At 40.6% G+C, this 23,567-nt stretch overlaps 4 protein-coding genes across 10 annotated transcripts; 1 reads left to right on the top strand and 3 right to left on the bottom strand.

The window, feature by feature from the left end:
• Positions 1-1,661: 1,661 nt before the first annotated feature.
• LOC116203899 (ATPase family AAA domain-containing protein 3) lies at positions 1,662-6,331 on the top strand. Its single transcript, XM_031535864.1, has 8 exons — positions 1,662-2,277; positions 2,782-2,877; positions 3,045-3,155; positions 3,235-3,544; positions 3,717-3,807; positions 4,169-4,502; positions 4,669-4,817; positions 5,409-6,331. The coding sequence occupies exons 1-8, from the start codon at positions 1,960-1,962 to the stop codon at positions 5,920-5,922; spliced, it is 1,923 nt and encodes a 640-aa protein (XP_031391724.1). The 5' UTR covers positions 1,662-1,959; the 3' UTR covers positions 5,923-6,331.
• Positions 6,332-6,627: 296 nt separating this feature from the next.
• LOC116203900 (NADH dehydrogenase [ubiquinone] iron-sulfur protein 6, mitochondrial) lies at positions 6,628-8,772 on the bottom strand. Its single transcript, XM_031535865.1, has 3 exons — positions 8,553-8,772; positions 7,071-7,155; positions 6,628-6,984 (listed from the first exon to the last, which is right to left on the bottom strand). Exons 1-3 carry the CDS (start codon positions 8,691-8,693, stop codon positions 6,875-6,877), a joined length of 336 nt encoding a protein of 111 aa, XP_031391725.1. The 5' UTR covers positions 8,694-8,772; the 3' UTR covers positions 6,628-6,874.
• Positions 8,773-11,545: 2,773 nt separating this feature from the next.
• LOC116204794 (pentatricopeptide repeat-containing protein At5g27270) lies at positions 11,546-17,305 on the bottom strand. Of its 7 annotated transcripts, none has more exons than XM_031537095.1 (9): positions 17,124-17,305; positions 16,449-16,872; positions 14,658-16,065; positions 13,799-14,107; positions 13,342-13,446; positions 13,175-13,262; positions 12,930-13,051; positions 12,635-12,699; positions 11,546-12,405 (listed from the first exon to the last, which is right to left on the bottom strand). In XM_031537095.1, the coding sequence occupies exons 1-9, from the start codon at positions 17,288-17,290 to the stop codon at positions 11,839-11,841; spliced, it is 3,255 nt and encodes a 1,084-aa protein (XP_031392955.1). In that variant the 5' UTR covers positions 17,291-17,305; the 3' UTR covers positions 11,546-11,838. The 7 variants fall into 7 exon arrangements, with proteins under 7 accessions (XP_031392955.1, XP_031392952.1, XP_031392951.1 ...); XM_031537092.1 differs by having other exon boundaries at positions 11,546-12,101; positions 12,213-12,324; positions 16,449-17,270; XM_031537091.1 differs by having other exon boundaries at positions 11,546-12,101; positions 12,213-12,405; positions 16,449-17,269.
• A 345-nt stretch (positions 17,306-17,650) lies between these two features.
• Positions 17,651-22,629, bottom strand: LOC116204796 (D-xylose-proton symporter-like 2). The gene is made up of 14 exons (XM_031537096.1): positions 22,192-22,629; positions 21,961-22,064; positions 21,747-21,825; positions 21,211-21,270; positions 20,949-21,015; positions 20,734-20,858; positions 20,301-20,402; positions 19,805-20,173; positions 19,666-19,713; positions 19,298-19,360; positions 18,926-19,006; positions 18,545-18,643; positions 18,284-18,421; positions 17,651-18,125 (listed from the first exon to the last, which is right to left on the bottom strand). The coding sequence occupies exons 1-14, from the start codon at positions 22,234-22,236 to the stop codon at positions 17,994-17,996; spliced, it is 1,512 nt and encodes a 503-aa protein (XP_031392956.1). The 5' UTR covers positions 22,237-22,629; the 3' UTR covers positions 17,651-17,993.
• Positions 22,630-23,567: the final 938 nt, after the last annotated feature.

The following is a 23,567-nucleotide window of genomic DNA, read 5'->3' as shown; positions in this document are numbered from 1 at the left end:
GTATAGAATCATAGATACAATGTGTTATCTATACTATTTTGGGGTTATTATGTTAGATATCCTATTGTATCACCGATTTCTCAAATATATCTCATGGTTTAGCAATCACCTAGAAAGGCCCATGATTTACATATGATTCCAAATCTATTATGGTGTTAATTTCCCCATTAACATTTAACGGTATTGCTGACGTGGAATGTTAGTGGGCCCATCATTACCATTGTGGCCCTTTGTCCCATGATAGATTTGAGGAAAAAAAATAAAACTATGGGATAAATTTGAGAAAAAATTATAATAATGGAATAGGTTTGGAGCCCACTTAGGTTTCATTGACGACACGATAGATTTGAAGCAAGATGTAAATTATATGTCTTTTTGAGTAATCTTTATTATAGATTTGAGAAACCGGTGAAATCATGAGATATCTGACGTAATAACCTTTATTATTTTTTGTATAATACATTATAAATAGCGCAATTTTCACACATAATATGTGACCAATCCGGCTATGAAAAAAATATATTGATTGAATGCGCGTTCTTCAATTTTTTGCAGACATGTGAGTTTTTCAACTTTTTTATTTCACACACATAAATTTTTATAAATTTTTTGGATTCTTCAAACTTTATGTTTATGTTCTATTTCATGTAATGCACGAGTTCCATATCTTTTATATATTTATATAAGAGAAAGTTCATGACTTCACGATAATTTCTTTTATTTGAATAAATTGACACATAAATATTATTTTCCGTTATACCAGTGAACGATTATTTTTATATGTATTTACATATTAGATAAACTATTAATGAATAATGAATAATGGGTTAATTAAAAAAGACAAATTTTACACTTTGTATCATTTATAGTATGAATTTTTAAAAATCGTAGAAGAAAGCACCAATTAATAATTTTGTGGCATATTTAGCGCGACGTCAATTTTTCATCGATTTTATTGATTTTTGCCAATGTGGCACTTGGAAGCTGATTGCATGGGGCCTTTAATTTCATTAAAAAAAATGAATTATACACCTTGCATCATTTTTAGCACGACTTTTGAAAAATTGCATGGAAAAGCACTAACTTTTAATCTTGTATCACTCCTTGCATCATATCACATTTTTCATGGATTATAATGTTTTTTGCCAACGTGGTACACGAAAATTGATCAAGTGAGACCCGGTCGAATTTTCCAACAAAATTGTCATAAAAATTAACAGAAAAACAAAACCCACCCTAGAAAATTGTGAAAAATCCTATAAAAATTTATGCAACGCAGACTACTTGACTAGTTTTTTTTATCTTGACTCGGGGTGTCGAGGCTTCACCGGATTAATTTTCACAGCTCGCGAATCCCGAGGCGCACGAAATAGATAATCACATTAAAATTACTCCGATGACTCTAAGGAATTTCAAAGACTACTGGACGAGTTACTCTTAATTAACTCGTTACCTTCCCGAGGAGGTACGCTGGATGGTGCTGTGAAAGGGAAGCTGAGCGGCCTGAATGAACATAAAAAATCGGTCGGACGAAACGGTCCTTTCCCACCACTACATTTTGGTCTGATCAGACCGCCAGACCGGGGCCAAACCGCCATAACCAAACCGAACCCACGCCGGAAAATCTCGAAAAACCCTACAAAAACCTCTGGCGTTCGCCTCTCTCCTCCGACCCTTTGGTTACAGTACGGTTTCCTTCCTTCTTCGTTCCTTCTCAGTCTATGCAAAATATATATATATATATATATATATATGTATACATACATGGACGGAGGTGTCCGGCGGCTTCCTTCCTTAACCTTCAAGCCAACAGTAGCAGAGCTGGGGATGGAGAAATTATGATCCTCTCGCCCTCTGCTTAATCACACTTTCAGATAATTCTGTTTTGGCCAATTGCAGCGGCGTTAGCCATCTTCCCGTCTTCTGCCATCGAATTCTCTGTGCTCACTTTCAGAAGACATGGCCAAGACCTATGCATTTGGTCTAATGTCGGCCTTAGCCGCCACTGCTTCCTTCGGCTCTACCACTGCTCACGCTGATGGCCCTTTCAGCTTCAATCCATTCTCCACCTCTCCTCCCTCGCCCGGCGGCGCTCCACCTGCTTCTGCTTCACCTGCCAAGCAATCTCCCCTGCCTGACTCTCCGGGAAATGAATCTTCTCCGCCCAAGGTTCGTAATGACAACCCGAGGACTACTTCAGCTGGGTTCGACCCCGAGGCCTTGGAGCGGGGTGCTAAGGCTCTCCGGGAGATCAACGCTTCTTCTAATGCCAAAAAGGTTGGGGCTCTCTCACCAGTTTCTATCATGAAGTTGACAAATTTTTTTTGTGATTTTCTAATGTTTGTCCTCTGAGGATTTACCAGTTACTTCCTTGTATTCATTCATTGGGTGCTATATAGACATGCTTGCTATTGCAGCCCCCACATCGTGGGTGGACTTTGAGAGGCTGTAGCCAAGCATCTCCTGGTGTTTGCTTTTTGTATAATGTTCCTTACTTTGAGCATATCTGCTGCCGATGTTGAATACTGAGTCACCCTTTCTATCTTTCTGTAGTGGAAATTTCCTGGTTAGAATAGTCTAAAGGTTCTACTTTGGACCATGAAAGGCATAGATGGTCTAAGGCTTCTGATTTACTAGCCATTACTTAATATTTTACTTGTACTACACACATTTGGTTTTCATATTTGCAAATTTGATTTCTAAGACTTATCAAGATCAACAAGGGCAGTTACTTGTTATTTGTTCATAGAGGACCTAACAGATGGATTGGCTTTGATTAAGGTGTTTGAACTCATGAAGAAGCAAGAAGAAACGAGGCTTGCAGAGTTTGGTACAAAGGCTGCTGAGTTTAAGGCAATGCAAGCTCAAGCTGAAACTGTAAGCTCATGATTCTATGCCCCTCTCTTTGTGGACATTTAAAAGAAAAACGCCATGATGAATAAGTATGAGTGCCTGTGATGTGTTGTCTGATACTAGTCATGTTTCACAGCGAAGTAGCTTCTCTTGTTTTTGGCTTTGACATCTGATTTTTCTTCCATTGGTAGGAGAGGCAAAGAGTAGTGTATGATGAGCAAAAGAAGCTTGCAAATTTTCAAGCGCAAACAAAGACGCAAATGGCTCGTTATGAGGATGAATTGGCAAGGAAGAGAATGCAGGCATGTACCATGCAAACTATCTCTTTGGTTTGAACAAAATCTCTGTCAAAATGAAATTAAACTATTCAGATCTTTGCAGGCAGAAAATGAATATCAAAGGGCAAGGAATCAAGAGCTCGTGAAACTGCAAGAAGAATCATCAATCCGGCAGGAGCAAGCACGACGGGCAACTGAAGAGCAAATTCAGGCTCAACAACGTCAGACGGAGAGAGAGAAGGCTCAGATAGAGCGGGAAACAATTAGAGTCAGGGCTATGGCTGAAGCTGAAGGCAGAGCTCATGAAGCTAAGTTAGCTGAAGAGGTCAACAGGCGCATGCTAGTAGATCGTGCCAATGCAGAGAGAGAAAAATGGATTGCTGCCATAAATACAACTTTTGACCATATTGGAGGTATGAAATGAAGCTTTTCTGCTAAAAGAAGGCGTTCGACTGGCTATTATTCTCGATTCTGCTACTATCTGTTCTTCATCTTTCTGTCTCTCTATTTGGCCTCCCATATTTGCAATTTGTTTCCTGCCACCCTAGATGATAAGGCTTACTGATGACAATTAATATTCTCTAGGTGGTTTACGTGCAATTCTGACTGATCAAAATAAGTTGGTGGTAGCTGTTGGTGGGGTAACAGCTCTAGCTGCTGGAATCTACACAACAAGGTATGGAAACATTTAACCTTGGAGTGAGAAGATAAATAATAAGAGCTTTGTCTGTTGATCATACTGTTAAATGTTGTAATTGTTCCTAGATGTTGAATTTGGCAGATGGTTTATCTTTGGAACCTCATCATTTCTCAAAGCTGAAAATATCTCTGGGCTAGTCCAATGTATGATTATGGTGAATTGGAATGTCCAGCATATAATTTTGTCAGGCAGTTGTCATGCTTGAGAAGAAATGGGACATATATCTACACCTTAAAACGCATAGAATATGTCTGATTCTAATTAAGTTTTCGATACAATCCTGTATGATGCTCCTTTTTTATAAATCGTCTCATGATTTCTCTATTCTCTAATGCAGAGAAGGTGCAAGGGTGATATGGAGTTACGTGGATAGAATATTGGGGCAACCGTCACTTATCAGAGAATCTTCTCGTGGGAGGTACCCTTGGTCGGGCATATTTAAACGATATATGAGCAATATAACACGTCCAGTTGATAAGGGATCCAGTTCGCATAATGGGAAAGGATTTGGCGACGTGATATTAAACTGTCCTCTTCAGAAAAGAATACAACAGCTAGCAGGTGCTACTGCTAATACAAAGTCCCACCAGGCCCCATTTCGCAACATGCTCTTCTACGGTCCCCCGGGAACAGGAAAAACAATGGCTGCTAGGGAGTTGGCGAACCGATCAGTATGGATTCTGTGCCTTTATTTTGCGGATGTCTGTCTCTAGTTGTAGATTATATTTTCCTGTAGTATTGATTAGTTTAAGAATTTGCTTGCTGTTTTTTGACCAAGAATCACCCCAACCCCCTCTGCTCGCTCTTGTTTCCTAAGCTTGAGACACTCGTTATCAGGGATTGGATTATGCATTGATGACGGGTGGCGATGTTGCTCCGTTGGGACCTCAAGCAGTTACAAAGATACATCAGCTTTTTGACTGGGCTAAGAAGTCTCGCAGGGGACTGCTGCTTTTTATCGACGAAGCAGATGCATTTTTGTGCGAGTAAGTCGTATGCAGCCTCTATTTTAGAATATTAATTGCCTAAGTGTATCTTCCATGCAATACAGAATGCTGGATTTAGTTTTCTGAATTCCATGCATGTTTCACTGGTCAAGTCAGTTGGGTCATTGATAACAGAGGGTCTCCCACTTTGATGGTAGATAGGATCAGTGATCTCATTTCTCTGTAAAAAAGCTGATCGCAAGAAGCAAACCCCCTCTGTATCTGATCATCATCTCCCGACTCTTTACAGAGGCCACGACTTGTTTTCATTCCAGTCACTGAACTTTGGCAGTCTGGCCTCCATATTTCACTTCTCCTTGTTAGGTTTGCTCCCGGTTTAATTGACCACAAGTCTTATTTTTGTTTTATCATTAGTTGGTTTGCTGTTCCCTCATACCAATATGTTTGAAATCATTTCTCTCCTGTTCTAGTGTAAGTCATAGATGATTGACCCTGGAGGAAGCCTCTATGTCTCCTTGGGTTGTATAAGTTTCTGCAATCTTAGATCGAGGATTAGAAGGTCTTTTTGACATTCCTAATATGGTGAAGTATTTCAATTCAGAGGCTTGAATGTTCTCCCTAAAACTGCAGGCGAAACAAAACCTACATGAGCGAGGCTCAAAGAAGTGCACTGAATGCGCTTCTCTTCCGCACAGGAGACCAATCAAAAGACACAGTCCTTGTTCTCGCAACAAACCGACCTGGGGATCTTGATTCAGCTGTGGCAGATCGAATCGATGAAGCCCTTGAGTTCCCCTTGCCTGGAGAAAAGGAACGCTTCAAGCTCCTGAAGCTGTACCTGGACAAGTACATAGCTCAAGCAGGATCCAGGAAATCTGGGTGGTTGAGGAACTTGTTCAAGAAACCACAACAGAAGATTGAGATCAAGGGATTGACTGATGATGTGATTAGGGAAGCAGCAGCCAAAACCGAAGGTTTCTCTGGAAGAGAAATAGCTAAGCTGATGGCTAGCGTGCAAGCTGCTGTTTATGGAAGCGAAAATTGCATGCTTGACCCGAACTTGTTCCGGGAGGTGGTGGACTATAAAGTCGCAGAGCATCAACAGAGGAGGAGGCTTGCTCGGGATGCTGAGCCTAATGCCTGATTTGAATTTCTTTTGTCAAGCGAATAACCACGATACAATACAAGTGGTAGGTGTTATTTATCCGATCCGAACAGGGCATTGTCTACACTGCACGGAAGGACCGTGGCTGAAGAAATCAAGATTCTGTTATTTCCTTAGTTTGTCAGGTTTTGACACATACGGGGCTGGCTAGTCTCGCATGGCTAAGTACGGAAATTGCTGGAAGTCGCTGCTTTAATGTCATTCTGGGTGTAATGTTAGTCATCTCCCTCCGGGAAGAGATTTTGGTATTTTGATGATGCGATTTGAACCCCTCAAAAGAACTTTTTGACTGCCAGAGGAGGGGTTTGCTATTCACATGCTTGTTCCTCTCGATCTAATATTTCAGAATCATTATATTGATTCATCCTGAGCCCTTCCCTTGGCTCCACTATCATTTTTGCCCGGTGCATTTCTTATGTCATGTCTTGGCCACTGCACTTTTTATTGTTCGTTCACTTCTTTCAAATCAAACCATTTCCGAGCACACAAGGATCTGGAAGAGTATTATTCAGGTAAATTGCCTGAATTTTTTTTTTCTTTTTTGGATAAGTAGCATGAGAGTTTCTCACATCAAAAGCCTCACAATAGATATAACCCCTCCAAAAATTCCAGCACTGACAAGTAATTAGCGAATCTCCCCAATGGTCCTTTTATGTTGTTTCCAACAGACATATCTCGCTGATATGATGACCAAATTGAACACGAGCAGTTTCAACAACCACAAGTTTCATGAATCTGCCTGCTAGATAAAGCTCTTATTGTCTCGAATAGAGGAAGGTCAGCACATCAAATATATAGAGACAAGCTTTGAGGACAAGAAGATTAGATAAAAGAAATTTGCACTATCCAGGAACCAAAACCAAAGGAATGGAATCCCAGCATCAGCCAGTACTCAGTCACAGCAGTTGACGGCACCAAGAAACTTCAAGACCTAGTGATGATGCTCTTGAACATAGCGCAGACCGCAATACTTGCACACAGCAGGCTCCTCTAGGTCAAGGCAGATGAACTCAATTGGGTGTCCAAGCGCGGGGTTGCTATCTACATAGAGAAGATACTGATTCTTAAGAGGGAGTAAGAATTCGAAGGGATTAAATAAGGTCAAGGGATGATAATATCAAACCTACCCCCTTCACAAGCAACAATCCTCCCTTCAACCTTAATTGGAGGAACTTCATTGATCAACTCCATTGGAGATTTTTTGCTAGTATCCTGCAAACAAGTAAACATAGAAGATAACAACACTACGAAAAGCCACTTCAACTAAATCATTCCAGAAGAAAACTTCATGACCTAGATTAAGAAGCAGAGTCATCACCGTAGAATCAGTAAAAGAACACTCACCAAAACCAAAATAGCAAATGCAACAGTGTCCACTTTCAGTTATTATGCTACAAGCATTTGGCGTTAGCATTTTAAAGCATACCTCAAGAAAAAATGGAAGATTTCTCAAAATGGACCATGCTTTTGAAGATCTTTATAATATGATTTCTTTCTCACTAAAAATGCCAAGCAGACAGCAGCTGTATTCAACAAAGATGGAACAGCATCTAGGAAACACGACTGCAAAGTAGGACAAATCATAGGAGGGGAAAATCAAAATATGAAGAAAGCTAGATTGGGCAAGTAACTGCACACAACAAAGAGCTCCCAAAGGAGAATCTCCAATATTGCCCTACAACACGACCTAATGCTCGTGACAAAATAACTGAAAGAACTGATAGTTTCTTTGAATATGAATGAAAAATCTCTCATTTTATAAAGCACGCCAGTTTCAATGGCAATCTTGTTGAAGGTGCAGCAAAATTGGGTGTCCTTTGCACAGCACCCATATATATGATGCGTGCCAGAATTATGTTGAGGAGAAAACAGCTTAAAGTTGAGAGACACTATATCATGTCATCTCGGCATAGGCTAGAAAACTAATCTTGCTTTATGCGGCTTCCTGTAGTTGTGGATTTCTTTCAAATATTTTACATTTTCTCCTCGCGGAAGAAATAAAATGTAAAAATTTGTGCAACAAGGTTCCTGCACCATCTGCTAACTTAAATTCAGGTGCCATCCTATCCTTGTCAGAGATGGCACCATCGCCATGCAGCAACTAAGAAAACGAAATGCACACTGAAAAGCTACCAAATATTTAACCTTTTGATCAGTCAAACAGGTCTCTCAAATTGCCACTCTAAGAACTGCCCTTTGACATAACCGTTTAATGCAAGCAAACTTGGCTAGTATAAGCATCTCTCTAACAAAATAAGCCGCGTCCTATGAACCTAAACCTGAAGTACTTCGAACACAGGACAAGCTAATGAGCGAGCAAACGATATTTGGCCGGCAGTACAAAGGAAGCTTCAACTATCAACCTCTCATTCATGCCGGTCATCAGCTATGCTTCAATCATGTGTCAAGAAGCTATTGCTTAAGGAGAAATGGTAAAATCAGGGCGACAAAAGTGAAGAAACCCCTTTCCCCAGCTATTGCTTCGAGTAGAATTACACGGTTGGGCAAAAAACCTCGTTCTCGGCTCCTCGATCAAGGTACATCAAAATAAGCGTATACTTAAAAGAAAAATTCAGGAATTAAACAGCAATCAGCATGACGAGAGGTACCTGCATCCATTTGGCGGTGTGCTCGCTGATGAGAGAGGTCCGGTTGATTTGGGTGGAAACGCCGCTGAAGCTGCGTGTACGGGCGATAGAGACGGCAGCGGCGGAGGATTTGATTAGGGATCGAAGTAGAGAAGACGCCATTCGATTTGAATGCTGCTGCAGGAGGAGAGAACCTGAGAAGGGGTGGGGCGGGCGGGGAGAGGGGGGAGAGAGAGAGCGAGCGAGCACTTCTGGCGAGACCGAGAGAAGACGACGACGATAGGAGAGGAGCAGATCCCAGATGGGCCTTTTAGCCTGGGCTCGGCCCATAAAGGTATTGGCCCACGAGAGTGTGATTGGCCCCGGCTTACCATCATCTTCTCATGCTCTTGCTGTCTCGGCCATTAACTCATCCAAATATTACAGAATTTTGGGAGAAATTCCATGATTTCATTTGGCTGTTTGGAATCCTGATTCATGATGTACTTGATAATATACTCTATGTTCTGTAGGCTATGACCGAAATATACCAATCGAACCTTACTAAAAATTTTTTTTTTAAAAAAAGGCCAATTGGAACAAATAAGCTATCTATTTGCTTTGTACATATTTTGCCCATTGGATCGGAAACCCCAATCCAAGAGCTTGTATTTATGTTAACAGAATAACCTCATCACATACATGTGAGCTCCGAAACCCAGTTATATAGAGGTATCTATGCAATTAAAATAATTCAAAATTTAATAGGCACAATAATATCATTACTCTCAACTGTCACTAAATGTATAAATTGATATCAGTGGTAAAATTTATATTGATGGAAAAATAATAGAATGACGCATTCAATGTGAACAATTAGTAGAATGTCATTTGCAACCGATTTACTAGTGTTGAGAAGTGGAAAATAATGCTTTTCCAGTATTATAATAATAAAAATAACAATTTATTAATCATTGTTTATATTTTTTTTTCCTCTAAGATATATTGACTAGTAAAATATATACACACTCTAATTCGTTAATTGATTAGGTGGGAGTGATATAACTATGCTTACTCAATTTAAATTATTTATAAGTTATATTATGTTTTAACTTATTTAATTTTACCATTATACCTATTAAGAGGCAGTCAAGTGTGTGTAATATATATACACTTAAAACTTCACCTCTGCTATTCTTGCTCAAAACTCTCATGTTAAATTTCGTGAATTTGAAAGATTTTAACTGAAATGGCCCAATTACTTTCGAGAGATTTACTTAATTAAACTTTTATAAAATTATAATCTAACTATAATTCTCTAAATCTACTTAATGAAGTTTACATTTATACACGATTAGAAGATTCTCCTGACTACACGTCCTTTCCTTGGTAAATTTATACGAAAGTATATATATACTAATTCACGATATTCTTATCAGGCATGGTTCCCGAGCTATTGATCCTTGGTTATTCAAAATGTCGACAACTTTTTAAATATGATGATCCATATAACCATAATCTTTGCACATCTTTCCGGAATTAGTATGGACTTTTTTTTTTTGCAAATAAATTCGATGAACTTTCATTGTCGAGTAAATTACCCAAAAAAAATATTACACTTTGTATCAAATTTAACACAAATTTTCTTTGTTTTTTCATGAAAGTTCACTCAATATCGACTTGATATCAATTTCTTGCAATGTCACTTTTCCCGTTATAATCGGAATGCTGACATGGCATTTGCCAGTACCACATGGCTCAGTCCAATTGACCTTGTCTGCCCCAAAGGTTCTTTTATTTAAAATTTATTCTAAATTTTAAAAAAATAATAATAAAAAGAAAGAAAACCTTAATAGAGTTTTCATGGAGGAAGAGAAGGGGGCTGACGATGCGAGCCTCGTGAGCGGCTACCACCCCTCTAGTCAAGGTTGCCGAGGACCTCCATGTTTCCTGGAAACCCCATATAGGCGGCTATAGGCTCCTATCACCCGAATTTAAAAGAAAAAAAGTTGAAATGGGAGTCGACAATGGATGACTCATTGACGGCTATCACCCCAGATGGGTTTGTTGGTCATCACTGAGGTCATCAATCCCAATTAGTGGGGTGATGGATGTTGACGGGGCCACATTGCCGACTCCCTTTGAAAATACACGTGGCTTAGCATGTCAATCGCCGTTTGTAACGTAGTATTTTTTAACTGTCACATCAACAAGAATGACAGAAATGTTGTCGGATTGCTAGATATGGTGAAAAATGGAAGTTTATGAATTGGTTTGCAAAAGAGGAAGGTTCACATTAGATCTAAAGAAACAACCAAAATCCGTGATTATTAGGGTCATTTACTCATATACATTCTTAATTTTAGTAAAGTTATGAATATATGTTTCTCATCAAAATAACAATCAATAATTAAAATTATTTTAATATTGTTTTGAATAATTTCTTCATTTTTTATTTGTTATTATAATTACAATAAAAATTATTATAATTACAATAAAACATTTACCATTCTATCTATCTATTTATTGGAAATCACTATTTATTATTGGAAAGTTAAGTTTATATATTGGTAATGCATATATATTTATATATTTTTCGTACATGATGATTTATTTTTAAGATACTATATTGAAATTTTCTAATATTCCGTTTATATGTGTACTAGACGAACGCACGTGCACTACGTACGGGTTAAAAAAATAAGAGATAAATAATTAGCAAAATAAGAATGGGGACGAGTGAAAAAAAAGAGAAGGGGAGGTGGAAAGAAAACTAAAAGTGAATGGATTTATAAGTTATTTGATGACATTATTAAATTATTCAAAATATAGTAATTATAATTAATGAGAGAAAATGTATGACGGGCATTTTGGTAAATAAAAAGTGACACCAAATGGAAAAATTTTGAGTTTACATAATAGTATAAATATTATACAATGATTAGTATTATATTTTATTATAAGAATTAATAAAAAAGTTGAACTCAAAGATTAATCTTTTTCTCTGACATAATTAATAGTTTTATAAAACATCAAAAAGGTAATATAAGTTTGTTATTCACAATTTTATATTTATTGCAATGTCCCTCATTTGCTGATGAAAAGAAAAAGAAAACTATTAACAGGTACCCGAGGGACCAACGAGCAGAGCTCTAATCTAAATTTGCTGCCAGTCAGTGCTTTTACAATTTCATCATAACAAAACTCTAAAGCATCTATGCGTGTAGAGTGGCTTTTCTTAATCTCCCCTACGGCATTGATGAGCCCTCCTCCCTCCCTGACATGGCGATGATCGAAACACCAAGGACACTCTTCCTTCCTCGCTCAATCATAGACTCGAAGAGGTTTTCAATTTCGATCCAACTTCAAGATTCTCAATCAGCGATATACCATGACTGCTCATGATACTCAAAGCTCCTTCTGCTTTCTGTTTCATCCCCGTAATCCTGTAAAGAAGCACACCCACACTCCAAACAAACCTGTCCAATCCAACACACTCCTTTATCTGCTCAAAAAGTGAAATTCCTTCCTCAACGTATCCTCCGTTTAAATAACCTCCCAACATGGTGCGGTAACAAGCGGCATCAGGCCCTACACCACTTGCAGTCAATTCCTTAAAAACCCGTTCAGCCTGCTTCATCATACCCACCTTTGCAAATGCAGAAAGCAATACGTTGAGATGGGCACAGGAAGGGGAGATACCTTTCCTCTTCATAGACCGAAGGATTTCCTCTGCTTCCGAGATTTTGGAGCTCTCCGTGTAAGCTCGGATGAGGGAGAGGTAGGTTGATGGATCGGGTAAACAGCCTTCTTCCTGCATGGATTTGAAAAGTGCCTCAACTTCATGAGAGCATCCGGCAGTGGCATACATGTTCATCATGATATTGTAGCTCACCTGCAATTTTTTCCGATTTAAAACCACGGGTATAGTAATAATTGCAAAATATGAGCATGACAACCCTTTAAAGAGCATCACATCCCCAATGTTTACCAACAAGTAGCAAGATCCCAATCTGATTATCCCGTACATCATGTTTAGCAAGGGGGAACCTTCCTTTCATCTCAGTTGAAGCGAAGATGTTAGAGATATCATTACCAATAGCCTAACCATGAAATTAACCTACCGTTCCAGGTTTTATTCCTTCTTCCTGCATTTTGCTGAATAAAAGGGAAGCTTCCTGTCTCTCACCTGCAAAATCGGAGGAAACCCAGTGACACAATTGAACCCCAACTACAATTCGAGCAACATATCTCAGAAAATGTGACTAATCTTTCCAACATAGCTTGAGAGGACACTTGATTACTGTATAAAGAACATGATGAAATCCATTCTTCAAGAACATGACGTAAAAATTACTCATCACCATTCTGTTCTTCATGTCAGAAAGATTATTAAAAAAATTACAATCACATCCATACCAGCCTTGCCATAAAAACTGATGAGATTCATATATGCCTTCTCATCCAAAAGCAAACCCCAAGTATGAGCTGTGTTAAACATCTGTACTGCCTTAGCCAGCTTTTGACCTCTAGCATACACACTGCAACATTCAGCGCAAAATTAATAGTTCAATTTATAAGCGAAAGTACATTTCATCATTTTAGCACTTTATTTGTCTTGACATCTTCTGCACAGAAGTTAATCGTATCACCGAAGCTTTTACCTAATCATAGTGTTTATTGTCTGTATTGATGGGGAAACCCCCATGGAAAGCATACGATCATATATGTTGGCCGCAAAATTCAATTTCCCTGCATCATCAAAATATCACATCACCATACACTCTTATTCAGATATCTAAAGAGCCAGTAAAAATTTAACCATTTCAACCTGCTTCCAGCATCGCCTTAATAAAGGTATTATATGCCACAGTGTCGAGTTCAAAGTTGTCTTCAAAACTTTTATGAATGATAGACTCTGCTTCTTGATGTTTACCTGCAAAAAATCCATTTAATATCATAACAGGATAAGAACTATAGCAGACTAGACCAAGAATCACTTATGTCCTACTATGGGAGATGCTTAGACAAGCATGCACAAGCAACCAAACAGGAACACAGATGAAATACCTCAAGCCAACATTGGTTTTAGGCCACCATCTACAAAAAGAAAATTACTTGAACATGTACTGTGCATCAACTTCATCATCTAATATAATCTCTCAATACCTATTACTTAAATCTGACAAGCAAAATTTTGAACCTGTATAATTATGGCACAGTTTTATCCAATATACTTGAGTCATAACCCTCTAACATGAGTTGATTGTAAAATTACTGGATTTTACCCGCATTAGTTAGAGCATTCACAATGATGCTGGAAGCAACAGCACTGAGGTCGTGCCCTCTCTCCACAGCTTTAACATATAGCAAATATGCATCCTCTAATTTTCCACATTTGACATATGCATTAATCATGGAGTTCAATAATGATGTCCCAGATGAGGTAGCAATCGCTCCTGCAAAAATCTCTTCTGCATTCTTCAGGTTTTTGTTTTCAGTACACTGGCCGATCAAGGAAGTGATTGCTTCATCATCCGTAATGCAACAAAGTTTCACTATTTTCCTGGTAAGATTTTCAGCACTGGTCGCATCACCTGGGCAAGATGCACCAAGCTAGTTCAAAACATGCATTCAAGATCCTCCACTAAACTAAAAGTTCCTCAAAAGCATGGGCAGACTTTCATTAGAGCAGATGGACTACGCACTGTTTGTGGAACCCAGGTGACGGATATTGAAATGGAAGAGATTTCGAGCTACTCGATTACCATATATCCATGGCCCCAAAAAAAAAAAAAACACTAAAGATCCAAGAAAATCAGCCAGAGGTCACTTATCCAAAAAAAGGAAAAAGGAAAGGAGAAAAAGAAAATCCGCCAGAGGTCATAAAACAAACGACTGAAAAACCCAATGAAATATATAAATATGTTAAATGTAGCTGTAACATCCAATATTTGCTTATATATGGACTCCGCTTTCTCTCTCGTATCCTCTAGAAAATGAGAATAAACAAATAAATTCGGTGGAGAAACTACCCCGTATTGGCATACCCGCTTGACCTTGGATTGGTCATTGGTCAGGGGCCCATTGCTTTCCGGATAACAAGTGGAGCACACTGAAAAATTTGGTGGAAAAATATTATCTTACCTCCTTTAACAAACCCATTAATGAGTTTAGAAGCCACAGATAAGCCACCAGCAGATTCCAGTAAGGACCTCAAGAGTTCCTCCATCTTTTGGCAATTTGTGCTAGCCATATATAATGTGAGGATCAACTCTACAGCCAACAGGTCAAGATGATGACAGTTCAGGGAACTGTCCGGGGCAATCTTTTGTTCCATGCTTTCTCTATGCATGATTGTGTAAAATGTTTGAACAAACTTATTGTTTTCAAATGATCCTGTTGCAACAATATCTTCTATGAACAGCTCTGCATCTCTTAGCATTCCTCTCCGGCAATAAAATCTCAGAATCGCTTTCACAAGTTCATCATCAAAATCTATCTGATCTTTCCTCATCTGAGAAATGAAGTGTTGGGCCATGTCCATGAGACCCAACTTTATATACAGATTGAGCATATCATTGCAGGAACCTGCATCGCATGACCCAGATTTTGATAAAGCCTGAAATGTAGCTTCTGCAGAATCTAAATCTTCCTCCATAACATAACATTGCAACAATACAATATATGCAAATCTTGAGAACAGAACCTCTTTTGCCTTCATCAATTCCACGACACTCAATGCTTTTGCTGGATTACCAGAACTAAGATGGACTTGCGCCATTGTTAAATATGTTTTCTCATCACGAAGTAGCCCCAGCTGTTCAACCTCTTTAAATGTCTTCTCTGCTTCCTCATGAAGGCCAAGTTTGCCATAAATTCTTATAAGCAAGCCATAGATGACTTCATCTACAGCAATTTTGTACTTATCCATCTCTGAGAAAAGAGAAAGGGCCTTGGGATAATCTCCCCTCTTGTAATACAGAGTGAGAAGCGATGCACATGTATAATTGCTTGGAACAATGCCCCGAGATCTCATGTCCTCATATAGACATACTGCTTCTTCAAAGTTACCATTTTTGTTACTTAAACTAATAAGCAGGCTATAAGTCACTTCCTCTGGGACAAAGCCAGCATTTTTCATCTCATAAAAACACTTAAAAGCTTCATCACCATGACCATCTTTTGCAAACGAGCTGATGACAACTGTGTAAGTAAATGCGTTGGGAGTGACCCCTTTATCCAACATTTTCCTCCACAAATCTATAACATTTCGATGGAGTGACTTCTTCTGTAGGGACGATAGCATGAAATTGAAAACAGCAACAGAAGGTACAACTCCCCTTTCTTCAACGGCAGAATAAAATGACCGCATGGCCTTGTGGCGGCCCCAGCGGGCATAAGTGCAAAGCATAGTGCCACAAGCAACCTCATCAGGCTCACATCCAGCTTCGAGCATCTCCAAGAAGGTATCTTCAGCCAATTTGATCTTACCAACTTGCCCATATATGCGTAGCACGATGGTATAGACGACGACACTAGGACGGTAGCTCAGCTGTTCAAGAACGCATCTGTCACTAACCCACACGTATACTAACATCAAGCTTTCAACAATTTCAGAATTTTATTTTATTTTTTGGCTCAAAACAGTTTCAGGAATTCAGTATTGTCATTTTACACCGATACATATCAACATATCAGTCAGAGCCAGAGGTCCTGCATTAACTCAAGCAAGTACAGTGACTCTTCACCTAGAAGCATTCAAATAGTGAAAGAAGACAAACCAGACAATCAAATGGAACAAGCTTAAGTACATAATCAAGGGAAGGGACAGCACGGAAGGAAGAAAATAAGCGCAACAGACAAATTACAGCAGCCAAAAGAGTTGCAGTAATTAGCGAATGGGAGAGAGTTTGAGCGATGGAAATGGGGACCTGCCTGCAGCTTCATCCAAGCAAAGAAGTCCCTGACCTGTCTCCAACCCTTCTGCTCCTTGAGAACCACGCACATCTCCCGGAAACTCAATTTGCCAACGAAGCTGGCCATGACAGCCCTCATGTCGTACTCCCCTTCCCCTCTGGCTGAGAGGGCCCTGACGGTCTTAATAGCGGCCAAGACGTGCTTTCCGTACAGGTGGCCATTCCTGTCGTCTTGGAGGTACTGGACCATCTGCTCGGGGGACCTCTTGATCCAGCGAGGGGTCTGGACCCGGGGGCCCTGGTTGCGGCGGAGGACGCTGAGGTAGCGGGCCTTGGCTTTGATGATGCGGCGAGCATTGTCGTCGGAGAGTGGGTTCTTGGGGTTCTTAGAACGGGGTTTAGGACGGTCGGGGTTGCCATCGCTGAGAGACCAGGGGTCAGGGCTGACGGAGCAGTAGCAGAGGAGGGTCCGGGGGGATTTGGGGGGAGCGGAGGCGAGAGGGGGCAGGATGAGGGGAGAGGTGAAGGAGGAGGAACGGCAGCTACTGAGCGACTCCATTGCTTTCAGCTCGGCCTAGCTTCATTCATGCATACAATACAATTCACTTATATCTATCCGGGCGCCTCATCTTCGGGCGCTTGGAGCTGAGCCGACGCCGATAACCTGACCTCAGCAGACCAGACCAGATCGGACCAGACCTGACCTGAAGTAGAGGATGAGGATTGAAGTGAATTGAGAGGAGATACAGACGAGTCGACAATGGGGAGAGAGAGAGAGAGATGGGGGGAAAAGTGAAAAGAGGACCTGATCTGACTGAAGAGAAATGAAATGGCGCGGATGGAGTTTTTTTTTTTTTTCATTTTTTTGTTCTCACTTTCCTGCTTTCCCTGATTCTGCGGCCTCTGCCAATCCAAAGTGCAATTTTTTTTTTTTTAATTAAGTCTTAAGAGGCCGAACGTAGCTTGTTCTCAATTGGGCCTCATATTGGTTGGCCATCTTACTGGATTTGCATTTTTCCCCACTTTTTTTTTTTTGGGGGGGGGGGGTGTTGGAGGGGCGGGGGGGTGTGTTCCACGAAGCCCACCCGAGTTGAGCTGAGCATCATCGATTCATCATCCTCCAGTAAATCTTCTTTTTGGGTGCCAACTAATTATTTGATTTCTTGTTCCTGATCCGTCTCAACTTAACCATTGCAAGATTAAATTGGATGGTCTAATAAATGTTCGAAAGACAATGAGTTCTCAACTGATGCGCGATGCGCCCGAATAACAATTGAGTTGTTCTTAATACCACACTGCACTGCATCGGGATTGTGTTTATTGACTGACGTATAATCACACACTAAACCAAGACGTACAGGCTTCTAAACCCCTTGGTTGAAGCTAGTAAATTCCCCTGCTGGTTTGTTGCTACTCAATCTAAAGATGATACAAAAAAAAGTGGTGGTTATCCGCAGCTCAACTATAACACACTGCACGAATTTGACATACGACTCTCCCCCGCATATCATATCATCGACATCGAGCCAGCCCCAGTGTGCATGGCATGCCTCATGCGTGATGATCATAAACATTTAGCTTCGATTTCCTCAAGACTGAGCCCCTTGGTCTCTGGCACCACGAAGTAAATGAAGAGGAGGGATGCCACAGCTATCACTCCAAACCCGTAGAACACGATCCCAGCTCCCAGCAGCGCCTGGACGCATAAACAAAAAAAAAAAATATCAGTATCAGCACACCCACGACAACCCACCCACCATCTAATCTATACATATACTTTCTCTAAGATGTCTACTCAAGTTGTAGCAGTCAACATTCTCAGCAAAACCCTCATCCTGAACAGATTCTACCAACCTTTAATGGAGAGAATGCAAAGGTGACCAACGCGTTCGCTCCGAAATTCACAAGCACAGCTATGCTCAGTCCTCGCCCTCTTAGCCTCAATGGGAAAATTTCGGATATCATCAGCCAGCCAATAGGTCCAAAAGATACCTGCACGGATATGATTATTCTTTCTCCCCAATTAAGTTCTGGCTCTCATGATCAACCACAAGCTGAAACCAAAAAAAAAATCTAGCATATATAATTGCACATATGAGAAAAAGGTATATATACCTGATAACATCCAACGTACAACAGCAATCCTACCACAGCAATAACAGGCACATCATCCAAGAAAAGGTAGTAGGATCCAAGAAGGACTAGCGAGATCACCTGTTTCAGATATACATGTGTTCAGTATTAACCGGATCCAAGCAATCAAAATTAGAATTACAGAACACAATTAGTACGACACACTTCCTATAACTCCAATCTTTTTTAGGGGAAAGAAATCGAAAAAATCGCGCTATCACCACCTAGGATTTTACCTAAACAAATAAGGCATCAGAATTATGAGATGCAGACAGCATCTCTGGCCCCTTAATAAGGCAGGAGTGGGTAGAGAGAGAGACAGAGGGGGAGAGAAGGAGAGAGAGATGGGCTATAGCGCCTTACAATTCCAGAAACACCACCAAGTAACAGCGGTCTCCTTCCAACTCTATCGACAACAAGAACAGCTACTCCAGTCATAATCAGCTACAAAAGTGAAGCAGCATATTAGCAATCTCGAAAGCAATAGTCCCTGGGTCCTTCATAAATATCAAATTCCCCAAACAAACAGAATACAGACATGCATAAATGTATACATCTATGATTATAATATCTACCCCGAGGAGCTTCTAATATTAAAAGGTTTCAAGAAAAAAGATATAAAACCAACAAAATCTCATACAAACAAATGGAGATTCTCAAGTATCCAAGTTAGGGATGGTGGAAACTCCAAAAAGCTTCAATTCAAATAGATTCACAAATCATGATAAGAGGTACCTTCAAAAGTCCCAGTAGAATTGAGGCCCTTGTTGCATCAGATGCCGCAGAAAACCCTGCACTCTGTCATAATGATATCAATTACCAAACACTTCTGACTCTCTGCTAAACAAAACAGATGTAGATAACTGGTTGACTCAAGCAGCCAGGAAACCGAAGATAAGTGAGCTGACTTAAATGCATTATACATCCTCAGCTGGCAATCTGGCTGTGGCTTTCGAGATCATATTTTCCAGATGTTGCATTTAGATATGCCTACATTTACTTCCATGGAGGAGTGTGAAGTGTTTTTTCACTCAAAGGACGTCGGTGAATTCAGAAAGCATCTGCAACTAGAGGCAGTTCACTTTATTTAATGAAATCAATACCTCAAAGATCGAAGCTGCATAATACAGTACACTTGGCTGCCCCGTTATCTGACATAAAAGTTGACATGAATGAGCCAAAACAGTGACAGTTCAAAAGAGAAATCCTTCAACTTACAATATCCCTGAGAAAAAGTGCTACCTGTTGAAACAAGACCAATCCAGCTCCAATAATAAGAGCTTTCAAGCATCTTCCCCTGAACATTTCAGTGAACGAAGCTTCCTTTTCCTCTCCAACATAGGCAAGCTCATCCAACATCTCATTTACTTGCGCAGGAGCAGAATCACCGATAGCCTGTCCCCTGAGCCTGCACAAATTATGTACTGCTGCCTCCCTCAACTCTTCCATGTCGCCTTTCCCTTGTATGGCACGTAGTAGCACCCATCTAGGTGATGAAGGTAGCCACCACATTCCAATTCCCATAATAATTGCCAAAGGCGTGCTAGTTCCGTACATGTAGCGCCAACCTGCAACTATCTCTACTAGAAGACTTCCAATTCCGTATCCTGCCTGCATATAATTTAAAAGCTTTTTATGATACAAAACTGACAATATCTGATACAGAACGGGTGCGCTAATAAAGTATCCATTTCCTGAGACAAAAACTGCAGTCATGAGGGAATGATCAAGCACTTACAACCATCCCTAGAACGATAAAGAACTCTTTGAGGGAGATCAGTCGACCTCGGATCGGACTTGGTGATGTCTCAGCAATGTACATGGGAGCAGCGTGCATCGCCTAGAATACGTTGCACAAGCTAAAGTTTCAAAAACCACGAGGGGAAAAATGTTACAGAATAAACCTTGCTGTGTTCACTAAGATCAACATTAAATGGTACGCAGCAGACAAAAACGCCTTCCTCACATGCCAGTAACCGTCATAGCTTGGAACCTTTTAGAATGCAATGCACGTGCATGAATAGTACAGGAGATTCATATATACAGGTAATGAATTGTCTGACTTGTTACATGGGCATGACCAGTAAGAACCAAAGCTAGGAAGAGCTCATAATTCTTATAATTTATTCTTGAAGAATAATATATTTACAGCAGACAGCGCAAAATCTCACCAGTCCGATTCCTATACCATACACAAAACGTCCAACGATCATAACGGCCAAATCTGGCGCTAATGCTGTAAGAAGAGCCCCCACAAAATATAGAAATGCTGCCAGAATCAACTCCCTCCTTCTCCCTTCAAATCAAAAGCATTACTTTTAGTCCATTGAAAAGTAAAAAATGCGATTTCTCAAACACTAAAGTTCAACGTGGAGAGAAGGTGCACCTAAAAAATCGGCGATTTTGAAAGCTAAGGCAGAGCCAATCAAAGCCCCGTACAGGGAACCACTAGTCTGTAAAATTAGAGGTTGTGAGTCCTCATGCAATGTTTACATAGAAACCAACTGGTGGATTGATGGATACATAAGTATATGGATTGGGCAGTAATTGGTGAGGGGAAAAGCTAAATGGGCGTAGCAGAAAGATGAAAAAGAGAAGCGTCCCTTTACTATATGTTACAAAAGGAAAAAAAAGAGTTTGAAACTCACAATGAGGCCGATCTCTACAGAAGACAAGTCATACCATGAAACGCCGCTCAGTGTTGCCGACTGCAGGAGGAAGAAAGAGTCATTGAGCAATTTGTTAGTCTTCTTCTTTTTTCTTTTTTTTTTTTGGGGGGGGGGGGGGGGGGGGGGGGGGTGGGGGGGGGGGATGCAGGGGTGCGGGATGTCAATGGAAAACATATATTACCATTACCAAGGGACTGTTGTCACTTTCTAAAGCTAATATCAATGACATGAGTAAGACAGCAAAGTCCATGGAAGAGGTGAGATTTTGAGATACCACGACCATGTCAGTTCTAAATGGTTACTTGAACATAACGCTCCTCAACACAAGCTAATTCAGTTCACATGTCCCCTAAAGAGACTATTATAGCGAAGTTTAGCCTCTGCAAACAATTAGCAACCAAAGCTTAGCGTTGATTGGGGAAGAATGGTTTCGATGTCGCCAGTTCTAATAATACGGCAAGCACGAGTAAGCAAGCCTGCAGGATATCGCAAGTGCAGTGGCAGGGAACACGGACCTCAATGGATATTGTAGCACAGGATGTGGCACCGATGTCATAGCCATATAGGAGTCCTCCAAGAGCTGGGAAAAGAAACCTAAAGAAAGCAAGAAGAAGCAGAAGAGCAATGAAAAGGCTGCCGAGACGGCACAATCAAGTAGAGCAGCAGCAGCAGCAGTAGCGGAAGTGGTAAATATAATGGAGTAGCAGTGGATAAAAATAAATTACGGACGGGAGAACGGCGGCGGCAACGGAGTAATGCTCGTGAGAAGTGGCTAATGTTCCATTAATGAGAGGCTCCTGCGCACGATCAATCTCGCCAGATGACTTCCCCACCTGACGACAAAACGCACAGGCCAGGTTGAATTTAGGAGCGAAGAAATGGAAATGCTGCCAAATTTACATTTTGCAATATTTCTCTATGATAAAGAAGAGAAGATGAGGAGGAGGAGGTGAGGAGTACCCTTCCAAGAGAGGACAAGGTGGGTCGCTCAGGATCGGAGTTCATGGCGTTTTTCTTTTTTGTCCACCGGAGCTTGTAACAGACGTTACGCTACCGCTGAAGCTAGTCTTATGAAGGAAGAGGAGGGCAGGCGAGGAGAGGAGCACTGGGCGAGGGGGGATAGGGGAGTTAAATGAAGAAAAGAAAATGATTTTATATATTTCACTCGCAGTGAAGGGAATCGGGGATAGGATGGGAATAGTTGAAGTTGATTGATAGCACCGTCGGTGAGGGTAAGGCCAGGCGACGCGGGCACGAGATGAGGAAGGAAGGAAGGAAGGAGGGAAGGAGGGTCGCCAGGCTAAGGCTAGACTAGGTTGGGTGGTCGCAATCAAAGCAGCAAGCACGAGACGAGAGAGCACATGAATGACGACGACTGTTAAAACGAATAGAATGGGAGTTGGGGTTGGGAAGTTTAGACGGAGAGACAGCGACCAAACCGGCTCTTATTCCTTCTTTGTTCTTCCTACTATTTGCTCAACAACAACTCCCCAGGTTCAACCCGGGTTAGGGGGGGGGAAAAAAAAAAAAAAAAAAAAAAAAACCTGCTTTTCTTCTTCCTGTGAGCTAGCTAGCACAGCTACAGCTGCTGCCCTCTGCCAATTTGGCCCGCTTCACCTCATCTCCTTTTTTGCCAGTTTGGCCTGCTTCTTCAATTTTGGGCATAATAGGAATTCTCTTTCTTTTCTTTTTTTCCTTTTTTTTTCTCAAAGGATAATTGTTAATTGGAATTCTTTTGCTCCTCACCAAACCATAAAATTTAATTTATGAACAATAAGATAGATAATAATAATAAAGCAACAACAACAAAAGAAGCGCAGCAAATGGTCAAACAAAATAAAACAAAACATATGAGAAACCAGAGCCAGCTACTTTGACAAACTTAATACGAGGATAGCGGTAGCAGCAGAGCATCAGCCCAGCTCCTTGGACAAAATTTATACGAGGAAATACCCACATCAGCACCAGCTCAGCATACACGGTAGAATTCGTCAAGGTCTTTTTGACATTGTACAGTACAATTAATTAGTTAGCTGTTGTTATTCTAGCTTTGCTTGTTTGCTTTCTCACTCACACAGTTCGCTCGGGGTCGTGTCCTCCAAAGAGTCCACATACTTGTCAGTCTCTCCTTCCACTAATAACTGACCAACTTTGCTACCTTCCTGACCCCTCGCCCACCTCGCCGCCTCCATCAATCATCATTCCATCTTAGTTAACGCAACGCGGCCTTGCTTAGATCCATCAATCATCATCCCGTCATTATTAACGCCATGCGGACCTCACAACCTCCATCAAATCATATCTCACCATAATTAACTCAATGCTCACCTTTCCCT

The sequence above is a fragment of the Punica granatum genome, chromosome 4 (assembly GCF_007655135.1).
Source record: "Punica granatum isolate Tunisia-2019 chromosome 4, ASM765513v2, whole genome shotgun sequence".
NCBI lineage: Eukaryota > Viridiplantae > Streptophyta > Magnoliopsida > Myrtales > Lythraceae > Punica > Punica granatum.
Note: the sequence above shows the minus strand (reverse complement) of the source record. Positions and strands in the feature narration are given on the sequence as shown.

Excerpts from the sequence above, each read along its gene's own strand:
- LOC116203899 (XM_031535864.1), top strand. The coding sequence starts at position 1,960 with ATGGCCAAGACCTATGCATTTGGTCTAATGTCGGCCTTAGCCGCCACT. Across the intron at positions 3,808-4,168 it reads GCTGGAATCTACACAACAAG|AGAAGGTGCAAGGGTGATAT; the intron begins GTATGGAAACAT and ends TCTCTAATGCAG. Across the intron at positions 4,818-5,408 it reads GCAGATGCATTTTTGTGCGA|GCGAAACAAAACCTACATGA; the intron begins GTAAGTCGTATG and ends CTAAAACTGCAG.
- LOC116203900 (XM_031535865.1), bottom strand. The coding sequence starts at position 8,693 with ATGGCGTCTTCTCTACTTCGATCCCTAATCAAATCCTCCGCCGCTGCC. Across the intron at positions 7,156-8,552 it reads ACACCGCCAAATGGATGCAG|GATACTAGCAAAAAATCTCC; the intron begins GTACCTCTCGTC and ends ACTTGTTTGCAG. Across the intron at positions 6,985-7,070 it reads GATTGTTGCTTGTGAAGGGG|ATAGCAACCCCGCGCTTGGA; the intron begins GTAGGTTTGATA and ends TTCTCTATGTAG.
- LOC116204794 (XM_031537095.1), bottom strand. The coding sequence starts at position 17,290 with ATGAAAAAAAAAAAAAACTCCATCCGCGCCATTTCATTTCTCTTCAGT. Across the intron at positions 14,108-14,657 it reads TAATGGGTTTGTTAAAGGAG|GTGATGCGACCAGTGCTGAA; the intron begins GTAAGATAATAT and ends CATCTTGCCCAG. Across the intron at positions 13,447-13,798 it reads GAATGCTCTAACTAATGCGG|GTAAACATCAAGAAGCAGAG; the intron begins GTAAAATCCAGT and ends GATTTTTTGCAG.
- LOC116204796 (XM_031537096.1), bottom strand. The coding sequence starts at position 22,236 with ATGAACTCCGATCCTGAGCGACCCACCTTGTCCTCTCTTGGAAGG. Across the intron at positions 21,826-21,960 it reads GTTGCCGCCGCCGTTCTCCC|GTTTCTTTTCCCAGCTCTTG; the intron begins GTCCGTAATTTA and ends TGCTTTCTTTAG. Across the intron at positions 20,403-20,733 it reads ATGGTATAGGAATCGGACTG|GCGATGCACGCTGCTCCCAT; the intron begins GTGAGATTTTGC and ends AACGTATTCTAG.